The sequence below is a fragment of the Chironomus tepperi genome, unplaced genomic scaffold (assembly GCF_022539635.2).
Source record: "Chironomus tepperi strain 1889 unplaced genomic scaffold, CSIRO-AGI_Ctep_v1 contig_421, whole genome shotgun sequence".
Lineage (NCBI taxonomy): Eukaryota > Metazoa > Arthropoda > Insecta > Diptera > Chironomidae > Chironomus > Chironomus tepperi.
In genome coordinates, this window is record NW_027226543.1 from 419,538 (window position 1) to 443,183 (window position 23,646).

The 23,646-nt window shown below is 32.0% G+C and overlaps 2 protein-coding genes across 4 annotated transcripts; one reads left to right on the top strand and one right to left on the bottom strand.

Moving 5' to 3' along the window:
- Window positions 1–178: 178 nt before the first annotated feature.
- On the bottom strand, window positions 179–18,337 carry tweek (transmembrane protein KIAA1109 homolog tweek). 3 transcript variants are annotated; one of them, XM_070649173.1, is made up of 17 exons: window positions 18,214–18,337; window positions 17,585–17,815; window positions 17,371–17,506; window positions 16,003–17,309; window positions 13,292–15,945; window positions 12,574–13,039; window positions 12,294–12,389; window positions 11,916–12,080; window positions 9,787–11,853; window positions 9,598–9,726; window positions 9,007–9,127; window positions 8,743–8,827; window positions 4,651–8,683; window positions 1,715–4,583; window positions 1,441–1,650; window positions 888–1,377; window positions 179–826 (listed from the first exon to the last, which is right to left on the bottom strand). In XM_070649173.1, the coding sequence occupies exons 2-17, from the start codon at window positions 17,747–17,749 to the stop codon at window positions 595–597; spliced, it is 15,225 nt and encodes a 5,074-aa protein (XP_070505274.1). In that variant the 5' UTR covers window positions 17,750–17,815; window positions 18,214–18,337; the 3' UTR covers window positions 179–594. The 3 variants fall into 3 exon arrangements, with proteins under 3 accessions (XP_070505274.1, XP_070505276.1, XP_070505275.1); XM_070649175.1 differs by lacking the exon at window positions 9,007–9,127 and adding an exon at window positions 9,399–9,417; XM_070649174.1 differs by lacking the exon at window positions 12,294–12,389.
- A 551-nt stretch (window positions 18,338–18,888) lies between these two features.
- Pex13 (peroxin 13) lies at window positions 18,889–20,744 on the top strand. The gene is made up of 3 exons (XM_070649161.1): window positions 18,889–19,254; window positions 19,321–20,040; window positions 20,101–20,744. The coding sequence occupies exons 1-3, from the start codon at window positions 19,137–19,139 to the stop codon at window positions 20,478–20,480; spliced, it is 1,218 nt and encodes a 405-aa protein (XP_070505262.1). The 5' UTR covers window positions 18,889–19,136; the 3' UTR covers window positions 20,481–20,744.
- The last annotated feature ends 2,902 nt before the right edge of the window (window positions 20,745–23,646 follow it).

Genomic DNA, 23,646 nt, shown 5'->3' on the forward strand with positions numbered 1-23,646 from the left:
AATCATCAAGATTTCATTGAAATTGGAAGAAAATATCAAGAAAATTTAATATTCGCAGAATTTTCCTAATAGACATGGATATTACCATTATAGCAGTTTTTGTTATACAAAATTCAAAATTTTTGGATAACTGTCACTCGAACTACTGTAATTTAATAAAATGATTAAAAATAATTCATTGTTTCCTTTATGTATAATTTATTTATTGACACCTATTTCGAATTATTATATGTTCCAATAAATAGCACGGCAATTTAATAATTCATGCTATGCCATCATGTCCAAAAAAGATTTATTTAAAAGTTAGACTTTATTTCCTTTGGTTTAAAATGTTGATAGAAGAAGACGAATAGAAAGACAGGAATTTCTAAGAGTTCCCCATATATAATTTTAAATGCAATTGTTTCTATGATCCTTTTAGGAAGTTCCCACGTTTAAAAAATTAGCTAATGAGTATAGTCGTTTCATATTTGTTATATATACTTGATTGGATTATAATTTATCATCCATGTTGCATTATTGTATTGATTAAAAATTTTGTTTAATTATCTTTATCATATAGGTAGGTAAATGTGTGTTTTCACTGGCGCTTGTTTATTTTGTCGCATCTTTTAATTTTTTCGATGTGTCTTCATCTTGATTTTTATTTTCCTCCACCATTAAAATAAGCTGCATAATCAGCAATGATTGTAATTTATCTAACGGATCCATAAATCCACGTTGTAGCCATTTCGGTATGGTTGTTCGAGCATGGCTAAATCCTAATTTGTTCAAAATGAAATCAATACCGTAAGGTTCTATTTGCTGTCCTGCCCAGGATAATAATCTAAAAAACGAAATTGGACATAAATATTAAATTGCCAGACTAGTACCAAAAACTACGTTACCTTATTGTAGGTTCCAAATGCCATGTTTTACAGTTAAAGTTTCTCCAGTCCATGCTAAGAGATATCTCAGTTTCTACTTTATCTAATTTTGATCCACCAGCAATCTTTTTACTACTAACAGCATGTCGTAGATCTTCTGAACTGTTAATATTAGAAGCTGAAGATCCTTGTGATAGATTTTCAAGATTCTTCTGACTTCCTGATGCACCTAAATGTGACATTACTGATAAAGTGTCACTTGCCATCGACAACGTTGAAGCACCAACATTTGCTGACGATACCTCAAGATTATTTGAATTTTGACCACCAGTGCTGCCTGATAAATTTGGTGAGCCTGCTCTTGCAGCCTGTGTTATCACTACTTTTTCTTTTTCTTTCAAATATGATGTTATAAGGTCATGCAAAAAGAAGAATGCATCTGCATCGACTGTTACAAACAAGTGATCTTCGAAGTTTGTTATAAAACTACATTCAACCACTGGTTTTTCAGCTATAAAAAATAAATTAAAATATGATTATAGAATAATAGAAGTCAACCTATATTTGATCTTACTTTTTATGTCCGGAACCATTGGTTGTAAATGTTCTGTCTTAAAATGCAATTGTAAGCTCGGCAAAGCAAATATCACTTCACGATTATGATTGTGATCCTGTAATTTAACATTTGAAGGCTGTGATGTTGAACTTCTTATACGTTCTCGCTCTATAGAATTCGTATTTGGTTCTCTTGAATCCTTCTCAAATATGGGAAATCTGTTGACATCTGTAAATGTTTGCGAAAGATTAGTAAAATTTAATTTTTTTTTAGTTTCAATAAAAATATTTACCATCAATTTCACTGTTAGTGAATGCATAATGGAACCATTCTTGCAGTGTCTTAAACTGAGGTGGAAAAATGACATTACGTGTCATTCTTACAACAGTAGCCATTGAATGATGTTGTGATACGGAATGTTGAATATCGAGACCTAATCCAAATGTTAATGTCTGGTTGATATGGAATTCTCCAGTTTTTTCCACTTGTTGAGCTTCCGTTGCAAAATTTATGCAAGGCTCTCGAAGACTAAATAATGCCCAAGACTTTGACTTAAAGTTGATACCATGGAAACATGCCAATGAAATATTTTTTCCATGCAGTTCCATAGTACCACCAAGCATGATATTTTTTGGAAGAGGATTCTTTAAAGATGAAATATACATTCCCATTGCACGTTTAAGAGGTTTTTGCCAATGACGATGATGACGAGCTTCTATTGACATTTGAATGTTTTCATCTGTTTGCGAAGACGACAATTTTTTCTTTTGTTGCTGTTGCTTTCGTCTCATACTATCCGTTTGTTGTAATTTTGGTTCTAAACTTGTGAATACACGTTTTGATGATTTAAATTGCTGTGAGAAGAAATCTTCTAGTTTGTAAAACATTTTAAGTATATCAGCAGTAGTTGCTCGTGATATCATGATTTGTATTTGGTCCCATTTCAAATCACCATGAATAAGTATGATAAGTGGTCGTTTTGGAATGGAATATGATTTTGTTGAACGTTTCCATTCATCTTTAAGGCCAGCACTAAAGTCACTTATTCGCATCATCAAAACACTTGTACCCATATAATCTAATTTACACTCAAACGCTTTGAATTTTATGCCAATTTTGTGGTCTGGTTCGTAATTTGGTTCCTCACACACTTGTAAATGAGTATGAATACTGTTTAATTCAACTATTCCTCCTACAATACCACCTTTTGACTCAAGTGATGAACTACCGAGTCCTAATCCAATGTAAAGATTTTTATATCCAGAACTTCCAATACTTAAACTTCCGTCGCTTCTAAATGCCTTAGACAACCATAAGCAATTTCCCATGACATTTCCCATGTTCATTTGAACATTCAACTTTGTAAAGTTAATTGCAAATAGAACCAATGTTTCCCAAGACGAATATTGATGATCACCAGTTGGGGATATTGTTACTGCTTCTGGTGTAGAATATTTAGTTTTAGTTTTTGCATTACTTGTAGCACCTTTAAGTTCATTCTCCAAATTAAGTTTCATTTTCTGTTTTGTAAGGAACAATGGTGACTTTTCATTCGGAGAACGAGTTACATTTGAATTCAAGTTTGCAGACATTGAGTCTAAATCATCATCATTAATATTAGTTTGTTGAACACTAAGATCTCCAAGGAATAAACGTCGAATGATACTTCGTCGGTACCATGCTTTTGGGAATGCTAATATTTCTGTCAATCGTCTCATATCATATTTGAAAGATGCCGTTCCTATATCAATGATACTATTGAAACGTATCTTAGCTCTGGATGAACTTTGATCTATAGATTTTCTTGGCAAATTAGACTCAAAATTCAATTTTCTTGATCTTGTTATATGAAACTTCACAAATTCTACACATATGCTCAGTGAATCTTTTCGTTCACTATCAGTGAGTGGTGAAAATGGTTGAGATTCTTTATTTGCAGTTGCTTTCTTGCTACCACCTCCATATGGATGAAAGATGTACACATTGAAATCTGCTAAACATCCTGTTACACTTAATCCTCCTATTGCTTTAACCTTTGATTCCTTTAAATCACTTGAAATATTTTCTTCTTGACGTTTAGAGCTGAATATAATATCTAAACTTGGTAATTGAAGCATACATTCTACGCGAGAGATTGGTAAACACGAAAATCTAAATGTTGATGGTTTCATATGGAAATATACTATAACATCAACAGGGAATGATGCATAAACTACATAATTATGCTCAAGCATCTCTAAATTAACAGGATTTGATGTCGGTGCCATAAATTGTGATGTTGGTAATGGATCAAGTGTTTGTTCTAAGAATTCCAATATATGTGGTGAGATTATCGTTTCTTCGGGAATACTTTGAAGAACTATCCAAGCAAATAAAGATGCACGTTTGGTACTTAATCTACGTGATGTATTAACTGATGGTAGCGGCATTCCAAATGGATCCAACATGTGACTTTGATTTTTTGATGAAGCTTCTTCTAATATCGTCTTTGATTGATAATGCAATTTTACATCTAAACCAGGTATGTGAAATGCTGTTAAATCAATAAGTGATGAAGGATTGTATTTAAATTTAGTTTTGTCTTTGTTTCTTCTTGACGGCAGTGGACTGTTATAATCATTATTTCCTAAGCTTCTTTCACGTCTATGTGTTTTCACAGCACTTGCATAGCTCGAAAGCTTTTCATCGCTCATTTCTTTCGTGTGTAACACACATTTTCCAGAGTTAATTACCACTTTAACATCAAGTTCAAAATCGATGTTCGGTTCATGTGGTTTCTGTGTGTTTGGCTGTGTACTTTTACGTCTTAACTCAACATTTTCCCCATCAACATTCATAGTTGGAGATTCTTCGCTTAATGACGATGATAAGGTAGGCCATTCTGGACCTCCTTCTGGAAAACTTATGTCTGAATCAGCACTCGGCAAAGATGCTTGTCTTCTTAATGAATCGGAAAATTGGACACGTTGTGGTATTTTAATTTTAAAGTTTGACGAACTTCCAGAGGAAGGAGATTTGGTCATTTCTGAGCACTCATCAATTGTTCCTATAATCTCACTACAATATTCTGAATCGTGAGTAGGTGATGGAGCAACAAATGATTTTGATCGATTTGATGACATCATAATTGAGCGCTTCAGAGTTGATGGACGTTTAAGTTTCTATAAAATTAAAAATAAATATTCACATTAGTAACTTTAAAATACTTAGAATCTTATTAGATCTTACTTGTATCATATCTCTTCGGAAATATTTGTAGCAAAGTGCATATAATTCTTCTAACTTCCTTTCTTCATGTAATATTGTGTTTATGCTTGCTCCTAAGCTTCTTAAATCACTTATTACTTTTGTTTGTTCGTTTATTTCATTTTCCATCAAAAGAGATCGTTTCTTTGTATCCAGAGTTGGATCGAATAAGAATGATGGTAGAGAATCAAGCGCCTTTTTAGGTTTCTGATGAACATCATGATAAACTTTACCAGAATAACTATCACTATCTGGACTCTCAAGGGTAACTGGATCTTCTTCCTCTTCCTCAGTACCTGCTTGCATTATTGTAAGTGTATGACCTAATGATGATAGATGTTTTCCAATGTTTACGTCTAAATTGATGTCTACACCCTCCATTTGCCATTTTACATTGAGGAACCATTTAGCATTTTCATTTGGTTTTTTCGATGCAACTGTTGTTGAACAAACTTCATATGTACCTTCACTTACAATACATAAATTCATTAAATCGTCTACTAAATTTGGTTTCCAATCGTCTAGACAGGAATCAAAATCATCAGCAAAACGGAAACAAAGTCCTACAAATTTTCCTTTCGATACTAAAGATCCTGAACTACAGGCTGATATGATTGTGTTTTCTAAAGTTATCACAACAAATTTCTTTTGTTCAATATCTTGCACAATTGTTCGTGTACCCCAAGTATGATTTGATGGTGGTGTGTTTAATGGCATACATATTCCCATGTCTTCAACTGTCAATTGTAAAAATAAGGTTGAAAGATTTGATGAGCTCAAATGACTAAATGGAACTTTCTCAAAAACTTGTTGTGTAGCTGTTAAAATTTCCATATTCAAATTAGCTCTCTTTTCTGCCCAGTACTCATATGCAGTTTTATAGTTTAACCATACAAGAATTGCTTTATCTATAGCAATTGGTTGAAAGTAAACAAGTGGACGTTTTAATGTTATTAATACTAATTCTCGATCATCATCCAACATTTCATTTTGGAATGCATTTCTAAAGCCAATTGTTGTATTAAAGAAAGCATATTGCTTGAATTCGGGCTCTGCTTCATCAAAAATAACATTTTTAATTATCTGTCCGAGTGAAAGATTTAAATCAATTTGTGCTTTTCCAAATAATTTTGTATGGGATACATCTGCAAGGTTCTTCACACGATTTGATAAATGAAAATCTATTGAATTTGTTTCAAATCTAACTGCACTTGAGCATGGTGTTGTAGCAGTCAATTGGATACGTTTAACATGAATATTTAAAGAAAACAAAATTCTCTTCAAATTTGTTGAATGATGTTGTTCTTCTTGGTCTTCAAGCCACAATGGAACAGGTTTTTCACCACCATATATTTTCTGAACTACTTCATTGATTTCTTTCATAAACACTTTTTGGACGAACACGAGGTGATTAAGCAAATCTGTTGTTAGACATTTTTCAAATTCTCCAATCTCTGCTGACGCTGATAGATAGCCTCCTTGACGAAGAACAACACCATCGATTTGAGTATCTTTAGATTTCGCCATAGCTTCTTCGGGTATAAATTCAGCTCTAATATGGACTAAAGGTAAAGGAATTGATGCTTGTGGAGGCAAATTCACATTTGTATCTTGAGGTGTTGCTTTTGTAATAAAAGACAATGATTGAGAAGGTAAATCGATTGTAAAATTTGCTTTCTCTCCAGAGGTTCCTTTTCCAGTTACATTATCCATTTTATATTGAGCTTGTAATGACGGCAGTAAAGAAGCAGTAATGGATAGGCTTTGGAAGAAGACATTGAACTGCATAACAAGTGGTTGTAAAAATCCACTTTGATTTTGATCGTTTTGTTGCATTTGTGTTGTTCTCATTTTATTCGTCTTTGGATTTTGTTGAGGCTGTTGTGGAGCATTAACTGTTTTCTTTTCCTTTGTCTCCTTTGAGTGCAGTGGAGATTCTAAGTCTTCATTGGGTTTTGAAGAACGAGCAGATGATCTGGTTACACGAAGTTCTTGCAGCGTATTTGATAGTTGTTTTGATGAACGAGTAACCATTCCATGTAATTGAATTGGATGTAATGGAATATCAATGAATATTGCTCCAACAGTAAGTAGACCATTATTTTTATCTTTTCCACGTTTAGTAACACTCGAATAAAGCGTTTGACTTTTACCAACAGTTACTTTTACGACAGTTTGTTGATTTGGTGCAACCCCTTCAAGCAGTACAATCATTGCTCGTCCAATTTGACCTGTTAAGCTAAATTCTAATGCAGCTGGTTTTGTTTTCTTTCGCCATGTTGTGCTGCTATGGAATGAAGTTATTTCAGCTTCTAATTTCAAACCACTGAGTGTAGCTAATAATCTTGTTTTATGAATTTTAACGACTCCAAATACAACAATACGAGTTTTTTCTGAACTTTGCTGTAAAGTCTGTTGGACATCAGAGCTCTTATTTTTATTGTCGTATTCATTTTTACTGTCATTCATGTTTTGCTGATTCTCAGGTAGATTTCCAGTCTTCAATTTAGACTTTAAATTTGCAATTGTGTCTGGCGACAGGGATAATTTGTGTGTTAAGGTTTTCATTTCAGGCATTGCAGCATAGATGTCAAGTAAGTTATATATCGTTGTCCAGCATTTTGGTGACTCGATAATAATGTTGTCCAGATTACCTTGTGGTAAACAACTTTCTACGTATGGTTCGGCAGTAATTATTGCTCCTGTTAGTGAATTCTTTGGTTCTAAATTCATTTTTTGAATTGCATGTTCAAATGTTGGAGTTGATGGACTAGGTTTATTAGGAGTTGATACAGCTTCACTCAGATTTGTATATCCTAACTTTCCTTTAACTGTTTTTCCCGTTGACCTTAATTTTTGGGCAAAACTCTGTGGTGGTCTCTGTCTTCCACCTGATGATGTTGATGGCAATGGTATTAATGGACCAAGAGGAGGCATTTTAGTACGACTTATGGAATGTCCAATTGGAAAAGCTACCATCTCATTAAATTTATCATATCTTTCATCGCTATAATCTAAATTATCAAGTGGGGCTTCATGAATGCTACCAATTAGTGTTGCATCATTCATTTCTGAAGCCAAACTAGATTCATCTTTTAATGGTAAGCTCCTTTTTGTTTCTGGTTGTTCTTTCATCTCATCTTGGGCTTCCTTTACATTTGTATACATATTTGATATTTGATGAAGCAATCTTAACAATGGCATATTGACTTGTTGAGATATATAGCGTATATTCAAGCTAAAATTGACAACTGTACTCATGTGTTTTTTCAATTGACCACGAGAAATATACAATTGTTTCTGATCTGTAAGACCTTCTGTCATTTTCACGATTTCCAGTTCAATGTCGATTCGTTCTGATAAGAATGCTGGTGTTTCATTTCCACAATTTAATGAAAATTTACCATTAGATTTCTTATTAATTTTTGCCTTTGGACGTTTATCACTTGCTTCGCTTACAACAATATCGATTCTAAATGTTTCGAATAAACACATAAGTGATAAGTTCGTGCCTAAATTTTCCAACGATGATTCTTTTTGGTTGTCGTAACGTTTAGTCGGCATCACACCTAAACATGTTAACAATGGCTCAAAAATTAAATGAGCATCAAGAAGTCTGCCTGAATCTTGCACAGGATATTCACTGAATGTCGAAATGTTTGGTTTTGATGGTGACATTGGTCTGAAATTTTCAGTTTTTTCAGCTTTCATATCATCCAATTTTGTTGATGATGTCTGTTGTTTTGCCATCCATGAATACAAATCATCCTTAACGTTTGAATCATTTTGTGTTTGTGGTTGATATCTTTTTGGTGGTGGTGGTCGTGGAGGTGGAATGCGATGATCATTTGAGCCATTCGAACTGACAAGTGAATGAATAGATCCACTCTTCAGTGTTCCGTACTCTATTTTGCCATCCTGCTTTTCCACAAAGCCCGATATCATCGGAAACATTTGCATACTAGAACGAGACGATGGCGGTGGTACAGTATGCTTAAACGATTGATTCTTTTTCCTAAAAAAATAAAATATTATTAAATTACAGTTAAAGATTTAAAAGAACTTCTTGCTTACTTTTTCGAGGAAATCGTACTTGGTGATGAATTAACAGATTCAGAAAATTTCGGCATATTCGTCAGCTCATCCGCAATGTTTATTACTAAAGAGATTTAATTATCATTAGTTAAAAAAGAAAATAAGAGAAATTATACGTTTAGGAATATACAATTAAATGATAGTAAAGTTCAGTCCATAACCGAAAGCCACAAACCATAGTATGATGGAGACATACAAAGGAAAAGGCAACATACAAATGAAAACATGATGAAATATTCTTACCATGTTGACTTAATGGACGTTGTTTTAATAGCAAAGTACTTTCGTTTTCATCATCTGGATTCAATAAATTATCTATTGTCGGATTCAGCATTTCGACATTTTCATCATCATTTTCTTCATCCTGTAAAATTTGTAATGAGTGATTTTTGTTAATGGAAAGAAAGATGCATTTCTTGGAATAATAGGATTTGCTCAATTGTTAATAAAAAGAGAAATTCTGATTGCAATATTTGTTTATGATTTTTGCTTTGAAATAAAAAAGAATCATAAGTGCAGATAGTGAAATGATATTTTTTAAGATGAATTCACACAGTAAAACATCGCATTGCATTTGCATTGCCCAAGTTTTCTAAGCAGGCAATATAGAATGTTTTGTTTTTTTGAGAACTTACCATAAATACCTAATTGTTGCTGTAATTTTCGTAAATTGAAGTGAAAAATCATAAGATTCAAATCAAAAAATAATTTACATGGAACTTATAAATAGTTAATCTACTAATTTCTCTTGCACTTTCTTTGAATTATCCAAAAAAACTAAGCCATTTAAAAATGTGAGCAAAATCTAGTAGGTGAAAATTGTGTTCAACTTACTTCATCAGCTGCTTGTCCTGAATATCTCACACTGACACTTGGTCTGTTTAGTTTTCTCTTATATTGATGTTCAAACAACATTGGATTATAAAGAATTGACTTCCATTGTCGACTTAGCACAATTACACCCTAGAAAATAATATTAACATTAACAAAACTGATCCAATAGAACTCAAAAGTCATACAAACCTGTCTCAATGTTGACAATGGTGGAACAAATTGATGCTTCAAATTTTCCTCAATTTTTTCAACTGTTCTCAATGCAACAAAATTCTGCATGATTGTGAACAGTTTGCAACTGCAATCATCCTGTAATGTTTTTGCCATTGGAGTAAATTTCATTGGATATCGTGATTTTGGTAATCGATAGTTAGTTTGATCTTCCAATGATTCACACATGAGGGATGTAATAACGGCAGTTTCTCTTTGATAATACATTCGAACTAATGCGACAACTTTGATTGCCAATTTATTAGCAGGATTCATCCATGCAGTTATCGATGGAGCAGCTGTCGATAAAAGATTCCAATCAAGTCTTGAGTAATCAATTTTCTTTGTTATAGGAGCACGAGGAGGTGCAGCGAAATTAAACCAAGTAGTTTTTAAATCAATAACACATGATGAAATTTTTCCATTATCAGGTGATGGTTCTTTAGGTGCATTAATAGGCGTGGAATTTAATTTTGTTTGTGGTGTTTCATTCATTTCAGGATCATCTTCTAAAATTATAACAGATTCCTTCTCACTTCCATTTTTAAATGAATCCCTTTGTTCAGGTTGCTTCACTTTACTTTCACGGGAACTAGTTGATGGTTTTGGAGTAGAAGGCTTCTTCATTGTCATTTGTTTAACAGTAGTGGCTATAGCTTCAGCGGCTTTCATTGATCCACCTTCATTGAATAGTTGAACTATATTCATTCCAGGATTTGTTGGATCTGTAACATTTTTTGTTTGTTCTGTTACCGTTTTAAAGCTATCGTCACTATTTTCAAACTTTTCAAACTGTGATCTTTTAACAATTCTTACACTAATGCCTTCTAAACCACATTCACACATTATAAAACCTAAACCATTTAAATCACTATTCTCTTCGGGAAATTTCGTACAATCAAACATTGCACGACTTCGATGGGAAGGAATTGCAGTAATTATTGTCTGCGATTCTTGCGAGAATCCTTCATTTTTCAGTCTTCTTAATTGAGCATGTGCTTTTCCAATATCAAGTGTTAACACTAATTCTTCCAATTGATTTTCTGACGTTTCAATAAGAATTGCTTCCAAAGGTCCGGTTTCTGGACGATTTGCATTTGATAAGTGTGCAATAAATGCTTTTGTATTGCTTAAAAGGCCACCTTTCTTCAATCCCATACCCGATCTTATAGTTGGTTGAGTATAAACAGTTTGCATGCAGGCTTTTGTTTGTTTACCAATATGAAATTTCATTGATATATTGTCAAAACATACGGCGAGTAAGCTAGAACAACTTAATTCTTGAATATTGTCTAGTGCTGCAAATGATATGACTTCTTCAACAACTGCTGCTTGTATTAAAGAAATATTCACTTTTGGTAACACTACCAATCCTTGTAATTGCGTTGAAATACTTTCCTCGTACATATCAGTCATAATTGGCATGCCTGCTTGTAAATTTCTTTCAGTCGTAGAACGTTTAGAATTGGAATGAACTTGAGACCAATAACTTCTGGATTGATCTCTTTTTAATATATTCATCGCTTCAACTTTACTAACACATGAGTTATGTAGAGTATTAATCACAGTTAATGGATGTAATGACGATAATGTTGGGATCAATGATTCAACCATACGTTGACTTGATTCAAGAAGTAAAGGTGTAAGCATAATATCAATATGTCCTTTAAAACGAACAACTATAGAAGTACGAGAAGCTGGTGTATCACCATGGAATGTACCGAGAAATTCATCTTCCGATTTATTACCACCTTCACTTTTTTCTTTTTCTTGATCATGATTTCTAATAAGAACCATTGGATCCCATGGATGTGATCTGGGTGGGGCTGCACATGATGGAGGAATAGTTGAATTACTTGTAGAGGCACTAGCATCAAAACGTGATATGATTTTTATTTCTCTCCAATGTGAATAATTATCAAAATGAGGAACAAGTTTACTTCCAATGTAAACTAGTCCGCCATCATCATTCTTTTGAAATAATGGCATTGAAAATGCATCCGATCCCAGAGGCAGTGAACAGTTAGACCAATTTGAGCAGCGAACCTGTTGATGGAAGTTGTTATTATTCATAAGTCTAGCGATATTAAATAAGAGCTGTATTTTACCTGAGCAAGATGGGTAAGATATGATGCCATTAAAAGTGGTGAATCAACAATTGGTCTATTTGCTTGCATGTGTAAATTGACAAGTGTCATGTCTTCTTGTGATGATAGTGCTGATATGAATGAATTTGAGGATAAAGATTGTGACTCCGATGAATCAGGATTGATCTAAAAAGAAATAGTTTGATTAAGAAAATTGTCATAAAGCATAATTGAAACATTTAATGAAATTATAATTTAATAACCATTCTCTAATAATGCAGATGAATAAGAATTTAATAGCAAATTAGACAAACAATAATATAAGCGAATTAGTTTTTATCGAATTAGTTTGTAATTTCAGACATTAAACATCAATCAAACAGTAGGAGCACTACTCACGTCGTATACAGGTTTAAAATACACAGGGCGCGGTGAAATGTTATTAAATTTTCTTAAAGGCGTCGCTAAATTATGCAACCTTCTCTCGTCATCAGTCTAACGTGTTACATTATTCAAAGAGTTAGTATTAGTATATGTTCTTATTATTAAGGTTAAAAGGTCGCTACACTAATGACTTATGACAAAATGTTCTGTTATGAATATTAACTATTTAATATAAAACAATTTCAAGCTCTACTAAAATTTAGTTATTTAATTATTATTTAACACGGAAACTTACCATTTCTGCAGTACTTTGTGGTCTTGCCGGCAAACTTCTATGCTCGGGTGTGTGAATTTCATAATCACTTCTGTGACTCGAAAGTTTTCCATTGTCCGGTAAGCCTGTTATACTCAAATCAGATGCGAACCTCTTTTTAGGAATGACTAATGGTAAAGTTCCATCTGTTGTTTTTAAGCTCGAACTTCTTGACGCATGAACATCCTCATCTGCACTGAAGAAAGCTTCTGATTGATTTTCAGATGTTAGAGAAATTGTTCTCTGTACATCTCTCAAGGTTACTTCATCAGATAGTTTTGGACTAAGTGAATGTTCTGAATCTGATGGAATTGAGTGCGAAGTTTGTGGTGCAGACTTTGAAAGCATATCTACATCATCATCTCGCTGTGAATGATGTTGGCGTAAGTCAGCAAGCTTAATCTGAGGCTTAGGACTTGAATCCAGTAAGCGATACGGAACATCGTGCCTAAAAATTGTGTTTGAAAATTCATTAGTTACTTTCGGAAAATAAGTTATGATTTAATTGGAAATTAAATTAATGTCTGTACGTAGCATTATACGAAATATTTCTGAGATGTTGAAAATTTTCACCTGTTGCTACTGATTTGATTTTATTAATTTAGGGCAACCATTTCAAAGCTGTGCTAGAATTCTTTCTGATCACATCAATCGATATTGCCCTGATTATTAATATCGAATAAAAAATTTAGTCACTCACCTAGCATTTGTATACGAAAATCTTCTGCCACGTCTTTCGGCTGTAATAGGCGAATTGCTATCTTTTACTCGCTCTAATGTTGATCTTCCTGATTTATCTCTAATAAATGTACTATTTGGAGAAACTTCACTTTTATGTTGACTATGGATATTATTTTCATGTTTTTGAGGAAGTGGTGACTTAGTATCTAGAGTATTTTTGGATGTCCTACTAGTGTTCTTATTAATATATTCAAAACATTCTTGTAATGATATTGATTGTAAACTATATGGAGGCGTATGGAAAACGAGTAGACCTTCATGAAATAAACTTTGTCCAAACCCATATTCCTTAGTTGATATAATATGATATCTTGCTATATTAATTCCATCTTGTAAATCTTGCGCTGATGGTTTAAAAAATTTCGGACCATTCCTATTTGATCCAAAGAATAAACAGCCTCCTAAACAACCACATTTTACTGTATCTAGTGATGTTGATGACCAAAGGAAATTAAGTCTTTTTGATCTCTCATCATGAAGCTTTAAATAGTCATTTTGCACAAGATGTAAGCAATGTTCTGGTATAGGTAAAGCCGTAGCTGTTTCTAAAATTAAAGGTCCAAAGGAAACACAACCGACTTCGAGCCAAGGCTCATGAAAACTATCGCTATCACGAGTTTTATCACGAGAATGAATAGAAGCGTAAATATCATCACGTTTAAAATGAGTTTCATCACGAGATCGACGAAGTGAGCCATATATTGTATCTTGATCTCTATCCTTAGATCCTCGCCTGTAAAGCCCATATTCATTTTCCTTTTTAGCCATGATAGATGCTTCATCACCCCGTTTCACTAATAAATTTAAATCTTCTTTCTTTTCATCTGACTTTGATGCTTGACTATGTAATTTTGCTGATCTACCGCTACCAGTTGTATTTGTATTACTATGCGAATTTCCATTAAATTGTGTATAATGACCACCTGTTGATACAAAGTGACGCACCAATACATTAGGTATAAGAACGGTTATTCCATTTTTGACTTGAAGTCCATGTAAATTACACATTGCGAATCGAACTGGAGACATCCATGAGTGCAAAGCACATCCATTTTCAACTATATAAATATCTATTGCATCTATAGCTATTCGTAGCATTTTATATTTTATGTCCTCGCTTGATGGACATCGATATTTAATTACTTCTTTTGTGTCTTTGCATGTATTTGCATCAGCTCCATGATGACAATATATCAATGATTTTGGACTTTTTAAATCATTTTCTGGATCAAGTGCAAGATATGCCATTGTCTCTAGACCAAGTAAAACATGTGTCAACTGAGGCAATGTCAGCTTTCCAGACAATTTTCCAAGTTGTATTTCAAGAAGCCATGCATATTCTAAGGTTTCATCGTCTAAAGATCGACCTTCATTACTGAACATTGCATGTCCGCGAATTTGCAAAGCTGATAATAATAGATGACCTTGCTTTAAATGTTTTTCTTTTGAAGGACGTAAATATGTATCAGGTGAAATTAGAAATGCTGGCGAAACCAGAACTTGAAGCATCGTTTCATGATACTTCTTTTCCATTTCAAATCCAAGTCTTTCTATTAAAACTATGGGGCATGGCGGATCGTCGGCATTGCAATTTTTCATTAAGTGAGCTTGAATATCATGAATAGTAAGTAAAACATTTACATTTAATGTTCGATAAACACGAGGATCAAATCTTTTTGGTTTTTCTTCTATATCAACTGATGAAGGAGCTTCTGAAATTGACTTGTTTAGATCATCCTTTTCCTTTTCTTTTTCCTTTTCCTTTTGTTGTGGCTGTTGATTCTTAGTAGCTGAACTATGAAGATTTATATTTTTTCGAGAACTATTCTTAACATTCGACTCTTCCATATCAGTAAAATGTTGATCTTCACCAAAAATGTTTTCCTTTAAATAGTAGAATTGTTTGAGTATTGATCCATAAGCATATAATACTGACGATCCTATTTCTATTTCGACTGTTACTTCATCAGGTTCTAATGAAGTAGGATCAAATTGTTGTTGTGAACTTGACCATGTGTAGTTTGAAGATTTCTTAGTTTTAGGAATTCTCATTGGTGATAAGAGTATTTCTTCTTTTTCAGGTGTAGTTAGATTTTGATCGGCTTGTGGGTCAGGACCCATAGCAGGCATTGGATGATAAACATATTGAATAGACAATGCTAATATTGGAACACTCCAGCAATCAATCCAACCATTTTTTCGAGAACACACTCGTCTCCATTTGTTCGAGTATAGCTCACTTTTCTTCTTAACTTGTCCATCACGACATAAAATTGATGCATTTTCATCCATAGCAAGAACAATTGGTCTACTAGTAGAAATTTCAGGCAAATAAAGAGCCAGATCTAAGCATTCTCCATGAATCCAAAATTTAAGCGTAACTGTTTTTGGCAAGTAATCATCAAACGGAAGAGCAAAACTTAAGTCAAATAAATCTCCACAGAATGCTAAATGATTGTTTTCTTGATTAGTACTTGAACAATCTATCCAATTATATTCATTACTAATGGTAATTATTTCAAATTCCTTCATCAGAATTGAAAATTTGCAGGTATATGGAATGAATGTAAAGATGTCTGGTGGCGATTTACTAACCCAGTCTTCAATAAGATACTAAAAATTAATGAAATAAATTAGTATATAATTAAAAAGTAACTTTAATAAACTTACCTGAAAGAACACTTTATGATCAAAAACAATGAACGCAGTTGCCTTATCTCCTACAAGATTAATAGACCAATCTTGATGTGAATTCCACCGCAATGGATAACTTAATTTTATATTAAAATGTAAAGATTCGAATTCGGCTAAGCTTCTATATTGTAATGAAGTAGTTGCATCTACATGCAAAAATTGACCAGTTATTTTAGTTGAATATCCATCTTTTAATGTAATCCATGGTAATACTGCTTCGAGATAGCTACCAGCACCAATATTAATATGAACGGCATTAGTTTCTTTTTCTTTGGAAAATAAAATATCAATAGTTGCATTTGTCATGGTACTCCACTTAACATCGAATGTATGAACAATTCGACGTTCTCCAGGTCTTTGTACAGGAGTGGGCTCCATTTCTTGAAAGGTTTGAGGGAAGAAGAATTTGTATAAATGATCTCTTTGGCGATCTGCCCATGGACCATAGCTTATATTACTATTTCCTTTGCCACATTTAATATCAATTCCCCACATTGGAGGTGTTGTTGCTTCAACCATATCTCCATTTGCTAGTCTTCTCAAGACTGGCTCATCAGGAACAAGACCAGCTTCATCCATATAAAAATATAATTCGAGGAAATTACTCATCATTACTACAAAGCCTTCACCCATAAACCGTGGAGGTTCGTCAGTTATACCGACATATCTTGGACTCGGTGCCAAAAGTACTTTTGCATTTTCGACTTTTGCTTTAACAAAATGTGTAAAATTGTCTAACGGATTCACTGCAGGTTTTGTACTATAAACACAATGTGCTTCTTCCAAACATATGCATAATGTTGTAGGAATCAACCGATTACCAAATGATAAACGTCCAGATGAAATATCAACTTTGATTACTGGTATAAGATCTCTCCATGTTCTTGCATTCATTGCTTCTGGTCTTGCCTTCTTTTTTGTTGACTTACTAATCTTTTGATTTTCCAAATTCAATGCCTGCTCTTTGATCTTTGCAATCTCTTCTGCTGATAAATTTTCATTTGGAATTAAAATTGATGGTTTTAGTCCAAATGCTTTTTCAACCTCCGTATATAACTCCGAACGATTGTATATGTGTAATTCTAATCCATTAAGCATAATTGACAATCTTGTTTCAGAATGTGAAAGGTCAGTACGAGCATCACTGACATCTTTCGGAACATAATGTCTCCACCAACGAAATATAAAAAACCCATCTTGCACTCGTATTGAGTAATCATAATTTATGTAAACCAAATCACGAAACATGACCTTTCCAGCTAAAGGATTAATTGAAATTGATCCTAAAAGAAATTATCATTTGTGAGAAATGAACGGAATGAAAAAATAAATTTATTTCTTTACCTATTTTGAAGTATGCATATCTGAAGTAGAACTTATTAACTGCTTTTGTAAGTAAGTATCCTAATAACCTAGAGTTGTAAAAAGTTATGTATATTATCCAGAAATAACAAAATAACAGAGCAAGACATAGTTGCGGCTATAAAAAAAATAATTAAATATAATTAGTTGTATAATTTAATTATAAAAACTGATTTTTCAATTTAAGTATGTTTACCATATCTTTTGTAGCAATGACTTTATGAAAGGTTTCATTGATGCTATCCGCGAATGGTTTTTCTGTCGTTGAAAGGAGTGCATCTCCTCCCAAGATACTGCTCAATGTTGAGCTGTTTAGATAATAATCCATTTGGGTTGTTAAATCCAATCCTTCCTCTGTCATTTTCGTTTATTAGTATTTATTTTTTTGTAATAATAAAAATGTTACAAAAAACTATTTACAAACAATCTAGAAATGAAAATAGAGAAAAGAAGATGATTAGAATTGAGAAAAAGCGTAGAAAAAGAAAAAAAAATGTAAATAAATTCCGATGATGAAAACAGTTGTAAGCACAAACACACAGAAATGAATCATCTGTGGCAAGTGCCTACAGGGAATGAATGAAAAATCGATATTTATGATAAAAATGAAAATTCCTCAAATTGACTGCTTAAACCTTATCAGAACTGATAAAATTTTGTTACACATTATTTTCTACGATGATTTAAGCATGAATCACACAGTTTGATAAAGTAAATGAATGAAAACGTGACAATATTCAGAATTTTTCATTTTCACAATGGGCGAAATTTTATATTTTGATTTTCGTCACAAATCCATGATATTTCTTGAAAACTTCATATTACCGATATATTTACAAGTGTTAAAATCACGTTTCAACTATTTTCATTTCATTTTTTCGACTTTTAGATTAGTTTTAACAATTTTTTTGTTAGAATTATAAATTTTTCTTATCGATCTTTCTCTTTTTACTGCGTTATTTCTTCAAAACAAATGACAAAATCCCCATACCAATGATGTCACACAGTTTTGTTTTTTGTCACTTTTTCATATCAAAATTTTAATTGGAATTGACATTTGGGATCATAAGCTACTGTCCCACCTGAAAATATCAGGTGCAAAAAATTTTTTAATTTTATTTTATTTTGTATGGCAGGAGAATCATAAAGCAATGCCCTTAAAAAAACGACAAAGTGCATAGATTTTCTCTTTTTCATGTCCGAGGAAAAATTACCTAATCTGCATCGCAAAGTGCAATTGCACTGTGACGTTTGTTTACAAAAAGTCTGGCAAGTAAATTTCTTAAATAAATAAATGACAGCTATTGATCACATTTAGGATTGAAATAATATTGAATTTTGGAAGCAACTTTATTCATCAAATTTCTCAAATCTTCCGAGAATCAAATTAATCAAGAATCAAAAATTTGACTGCGTATTTGCATTTGAGTAGCATGATTCCGGCATGTGCATTTGCATGATGCGAAGTTATGAAACATCAGTGATTTGGGTCTTTTCTGTCTCCATAACTTGTACATTTTAGAAACTTTTTATAATTCTATTATTTAAGGTTTTAAAATAATTAACTAATTGGAAAAAGATATGGTGATTTAAAATATGTATTCAGGATTTAAAAGATCATAAATAAGTTTAATTAAAATATCTTTCTGCGACGAATTTCAATAGACTTTGACCCTCAGAAAATAAAAATTGTTCTTGATAAATATCACAATAATTCTTTCAAAAAGATAAATATTTGCATTTAAAACATGACTTTAAATTCATCGTCATCGTCGCCGTTGATAAGCAACTATGCACCCGTAAATTACAGACAGCAAACAAATGGAGATGTCTTTGGAGGGCAATATCCAATTCAAACACCACAAGGTACTCCATTAATATATTCCTTATCATTTAATATCTTTATCTATGTGCTTAATAATCGTATTACAGGCGTTGTACATACCACACAACAATCACAATTAGCACCACCTCTTCCACCAAGACCTAATTCACTTTTCCAAACGTCATCGTCGGTCTATTCTCCATACGGAAATAGTATGGGATATGGATCTTTTGGAAGTGGATATGGATCTTATGGAATGGGTGGAATGGGAGGAATTGGTGGATATAATTCATTTGGAATGGGAGGATATGGTGGTTTTGGAAGACCACAATTTGGAGCGGGAAATCCACTTGATCCAGAAATGAGATTTATACAAATGGCTGAAGAAAGTTCAAGGTCAACTTTTCAAAGTATAGAATCTGTTGTATCAACCATTGGAAACATAGCAACTATGCTCGATTCAACATATTTTGCATTAACATCGTCATTTCGTGCTATACTTGGATTAGCTGCTAATTTTTCACATCTTCGAGGATTTTTCGGTCGATTTTTCTCAACTTTTGCAATATTCCGTTCAGTTATATGGATTTATAAAAAATTATTATATATGGTTGGCTTTTCAAAAGTTAATCCTTCTACACAAATTAATTTAAGTGAAGCTTTTAAAGATGCTGAAAAAGTCCAGTCAAATGACTTCTTTAATACGGCAGCATCACAACAAAATAGTTCTGGTCTTGCCATGGTTCTGTTCTTGACTTTTGTGTTTACTGCTCCATATCTAATAATGAAGCTTTTTGGATCACTCATGAATTCGACTGCTGATCAATGTAAGTTTGAATTTTAATTGATTATATTATTGCTAAACTAACGATCAACTCTTGTTACAGCTAAAAATCCCTCATCATGGATAAATCCAATAGAAGCTGTTGTTCTTTATAATTTTAATGCTGATAATCCATCCGAATTGTCAGTAAAAGCTGGTCAGATAATTCGAATTGCTCCAAAAGAAGTGCAGCAATTAAATCGATTATTATCAACAAATTGGCTTCTTGCGACAGTCGATGGAAATAATGTTGGTCTTGTGCCTGTTAATTATATCAAACGTAACGACGTAAATCTTGTTCCAACAACTATCCCGTCTATTCAGAGTCAAATAAATCAACAGCAAGAGCAAAACTTAAATACCCAAGCTCAACCAACAGCAGTGAAAGAAGATATTACAACTAAACCACCAGAAATTACTGACAAAAATGAAAATATTAGTTAAAGAATTTAAACGGTGAAATTATACTAATCATTCCTTTTGCGCTTAAAGTCATTTTGGTCGTACATAAATTTTATTTTTTGGTTCACTAAGCGTAAGTCACATGTATTATTGTTTTAAAACAATAAATATTATGAAGCATTTTATAAGGGATTAAATTAGTATTAAAATTAAGAAAAATTAAATTTGGGTGATGATTCTATTAGTTGCTTTATTTTTTTTATTTAAAAATTAAATAAATGTTCTCTTGATTTTGCAAAAAACAAAGATATAATTAAACTCTTTTAATTCTCTTGTATCATAAAATTAAGCTATTTTCAGGGAAATTGTCAGACGGAATATTTGAACAACAACAAAAAATCCAAGTAAGAATATTCTCGAAATACTATCAGCGATTACTAAATGGTACAATAGATTATTATTTTATTACGACTTGAATATTGTCAATTATTGTATTATTGATATAATTTAGGTCGATTGTCATTCCGTAATCCCTTTTCATATACACCAAATTTCGATAAGAAAACTTTTTACCAGAATTTTGAAACTTTTTGTAAGAAAGTTTTGAGAATCTCAGATGCTCAACTTTTGTTTTAATTTTGAAATTCACAGTTAAATACAAATCCCCATAGAAACCTTGATAAACGCTAAATTAAAATTTTCTGACCATGATGGGTGGGGTATTATTCTAGTTATTGCTATAGCAACGATTATGATTTTGTAAAGTCATGAATTATTGTCAGCCTTAATCAATTATTATCAAATTCACGATACACTCGGACTTCATGAAATCCAAATGAGTTGATACTACTGCATCCGGTTAATTAAAGCTGTGATTCCATTGAATAAATCAGAGGTGGGCAACCTCGTGCCATGAACGACTTCAATCCAGGCAAATCACCAAAGTGTGTCGCGAAAAATAAAAGGTTGCTTACCAACAAAGTAAAGCGATCAATTTTCGATCAAAAATATTGATTAAAGTTTTAAATTCAATCTTTTGGATAAAAAAAAATGTAATGTTTCATGTAAAAACTTTCTTAATAGTGAGATTACACAAAAATTATTAACATTTTTTCGTAGTGAGTAAAGTTACTATCATAGCAAATGCGAGCAGCTGTCGTCGAAGTTTCATACTTTCTTGTTCTTCACTCATTCTTCTTCTTTCATTTCATCATACAATAATTAAGACAATTGATGCTCCGTTTACATTCACTATTTTATCTTCTTTGATTCTTTAGTCGCTATAGACAAGGAAATATGAGATGAAAATTTCTTTCCTATAGTATTCATCAAACTGATTTAATTTGAGGATTGAAACACTAAACAATATAATTCAAAGTGAATTTTATGCCTCTAAGGACACAACGCTAATTGCCATTTCATGAATCTCACACTAATAATGATTAAATGAGAAGAATATTTTAGCTAGTCACACAGCTATGTTGCAATATATTTGCTTAGATTTCATTCGAAGATTAAATAGTGAGAGATCTTGAAAGATTTGCAAGTTTGAGGCAAAAATATTAGACCAAGACGAATTTATTGCATTTCTTCTTGCATTATTTTCAAACGAAGGCCAAGAAAGTTTTTTTTTGTGTCTCTTTCTTTTTTCATTGTTTCACTTTTTTTCTGATATTTTTAAGTTGAAAAATTAAATATAATGTATGTATAAATTTTGATGAAATTGTACTGCATCTAGCTTGAATTTCCGCATGATACGATTTTCATTTGGCGATTAGTCAAAGAATTTCTAATGCTACTTTTACTCGGTTGCGGGTCTTTTTTATTTAGCACATCCTGAATATCATGTTTAAATCTTGTACATTAATTCAATCCAATCCAAATTATTGTTTCCTTATCTAAAATCAAGTACATTTTGTCTACTGTTTTGAAAATAATTTGTAATTAATTTATGCAAAATTTCTACGTTTCGTCAGCTTTTAATGTCAACACAATTTGTCAATTAATTCAAGGATTTGATCAATTACAACTCGAAAATCTTTTCAAGGATAATGGTTGATCTTCTACTCCCTAAATTTGCATGATCCTAAATTTTCCAACCTTTTTTCTTAAAACATAATTTTTTGAATCTAATGCGTTCAAAACTCCCAAATAATTTGATAAATTTACAAACTTTTTCTGAAACATTTAATTTTTTTCAATATAAAAAAACCATAAAAAATGAATTTATATTTGGCAAAAATAAACTGTTATGCATTATCAATGTCTATGCTACAGAATAATTTTCTCATCTTGACGTTTGTTTTGACATGAAAATAGACGATCCATAAAAATGTGTTATAAAAAGCCAACTCTAAGAAGATAAAATTAATAATTTTATGTCTTCATCAAATCTACATTGGACGGATACAAAATTGCCATCATTGTCCTACAAAAATATGATTAATGAAATCATAATTTTATTAAATATGGATGTCATTAAATTAAATATCCTAAATTTAACAAAAATTACTGAATTTATGGTTCATTTAATCAAAACAACTATTTAAATGCCTTATATTAATAATGTTGATCTAATATTAAATTCTATCCTACATTTAATTCTATTCAATGAAATATCATCAAGTAAAAAAGTAAAAATAAGTGAAGAAATTTAGTGACTAGCCGCGAGCCATTTAAAAATGAAATATTCAGTCCTTGAAATCTTAGTCACCTCGTCAACATCATTAAATTAATTTTGATGTAATCAGCATATTTTAAATTTCTTAAGATATAAAAGGACAATTGTCAACTAAATAAAATGTCTCATTTTTAAGATTAAATGAACTTGATTTAACCAAACAGACATTTTACAGACATTAAATTTCACAAAAAAATTAATATTAATATCCAAATTAAAATTTCATGCGGTAATGTTAAAAAAAGAGAAAAATAAATCTCTTAAACCTTGTTATGAGAGAAAAAATTCTTTTCATAATTTCATTTTTCCACGTTTTATATTAAATGCAAAGAAAAACAAAACAGAATCAACAGGTATCAAATCTCAAGAGAAATAAATGAGCAAAAGCTTTTGACTGCCTTCAAAAAATTTTAAATAAAACTATTTTTAGTTTTATAAGAAAGAAAGAATGAAGGGGATTTTATATAAAAAAAAGATAATTAACAAAAATAAATAACAAAATTTCACATTGTTTTATATTTAAATTCA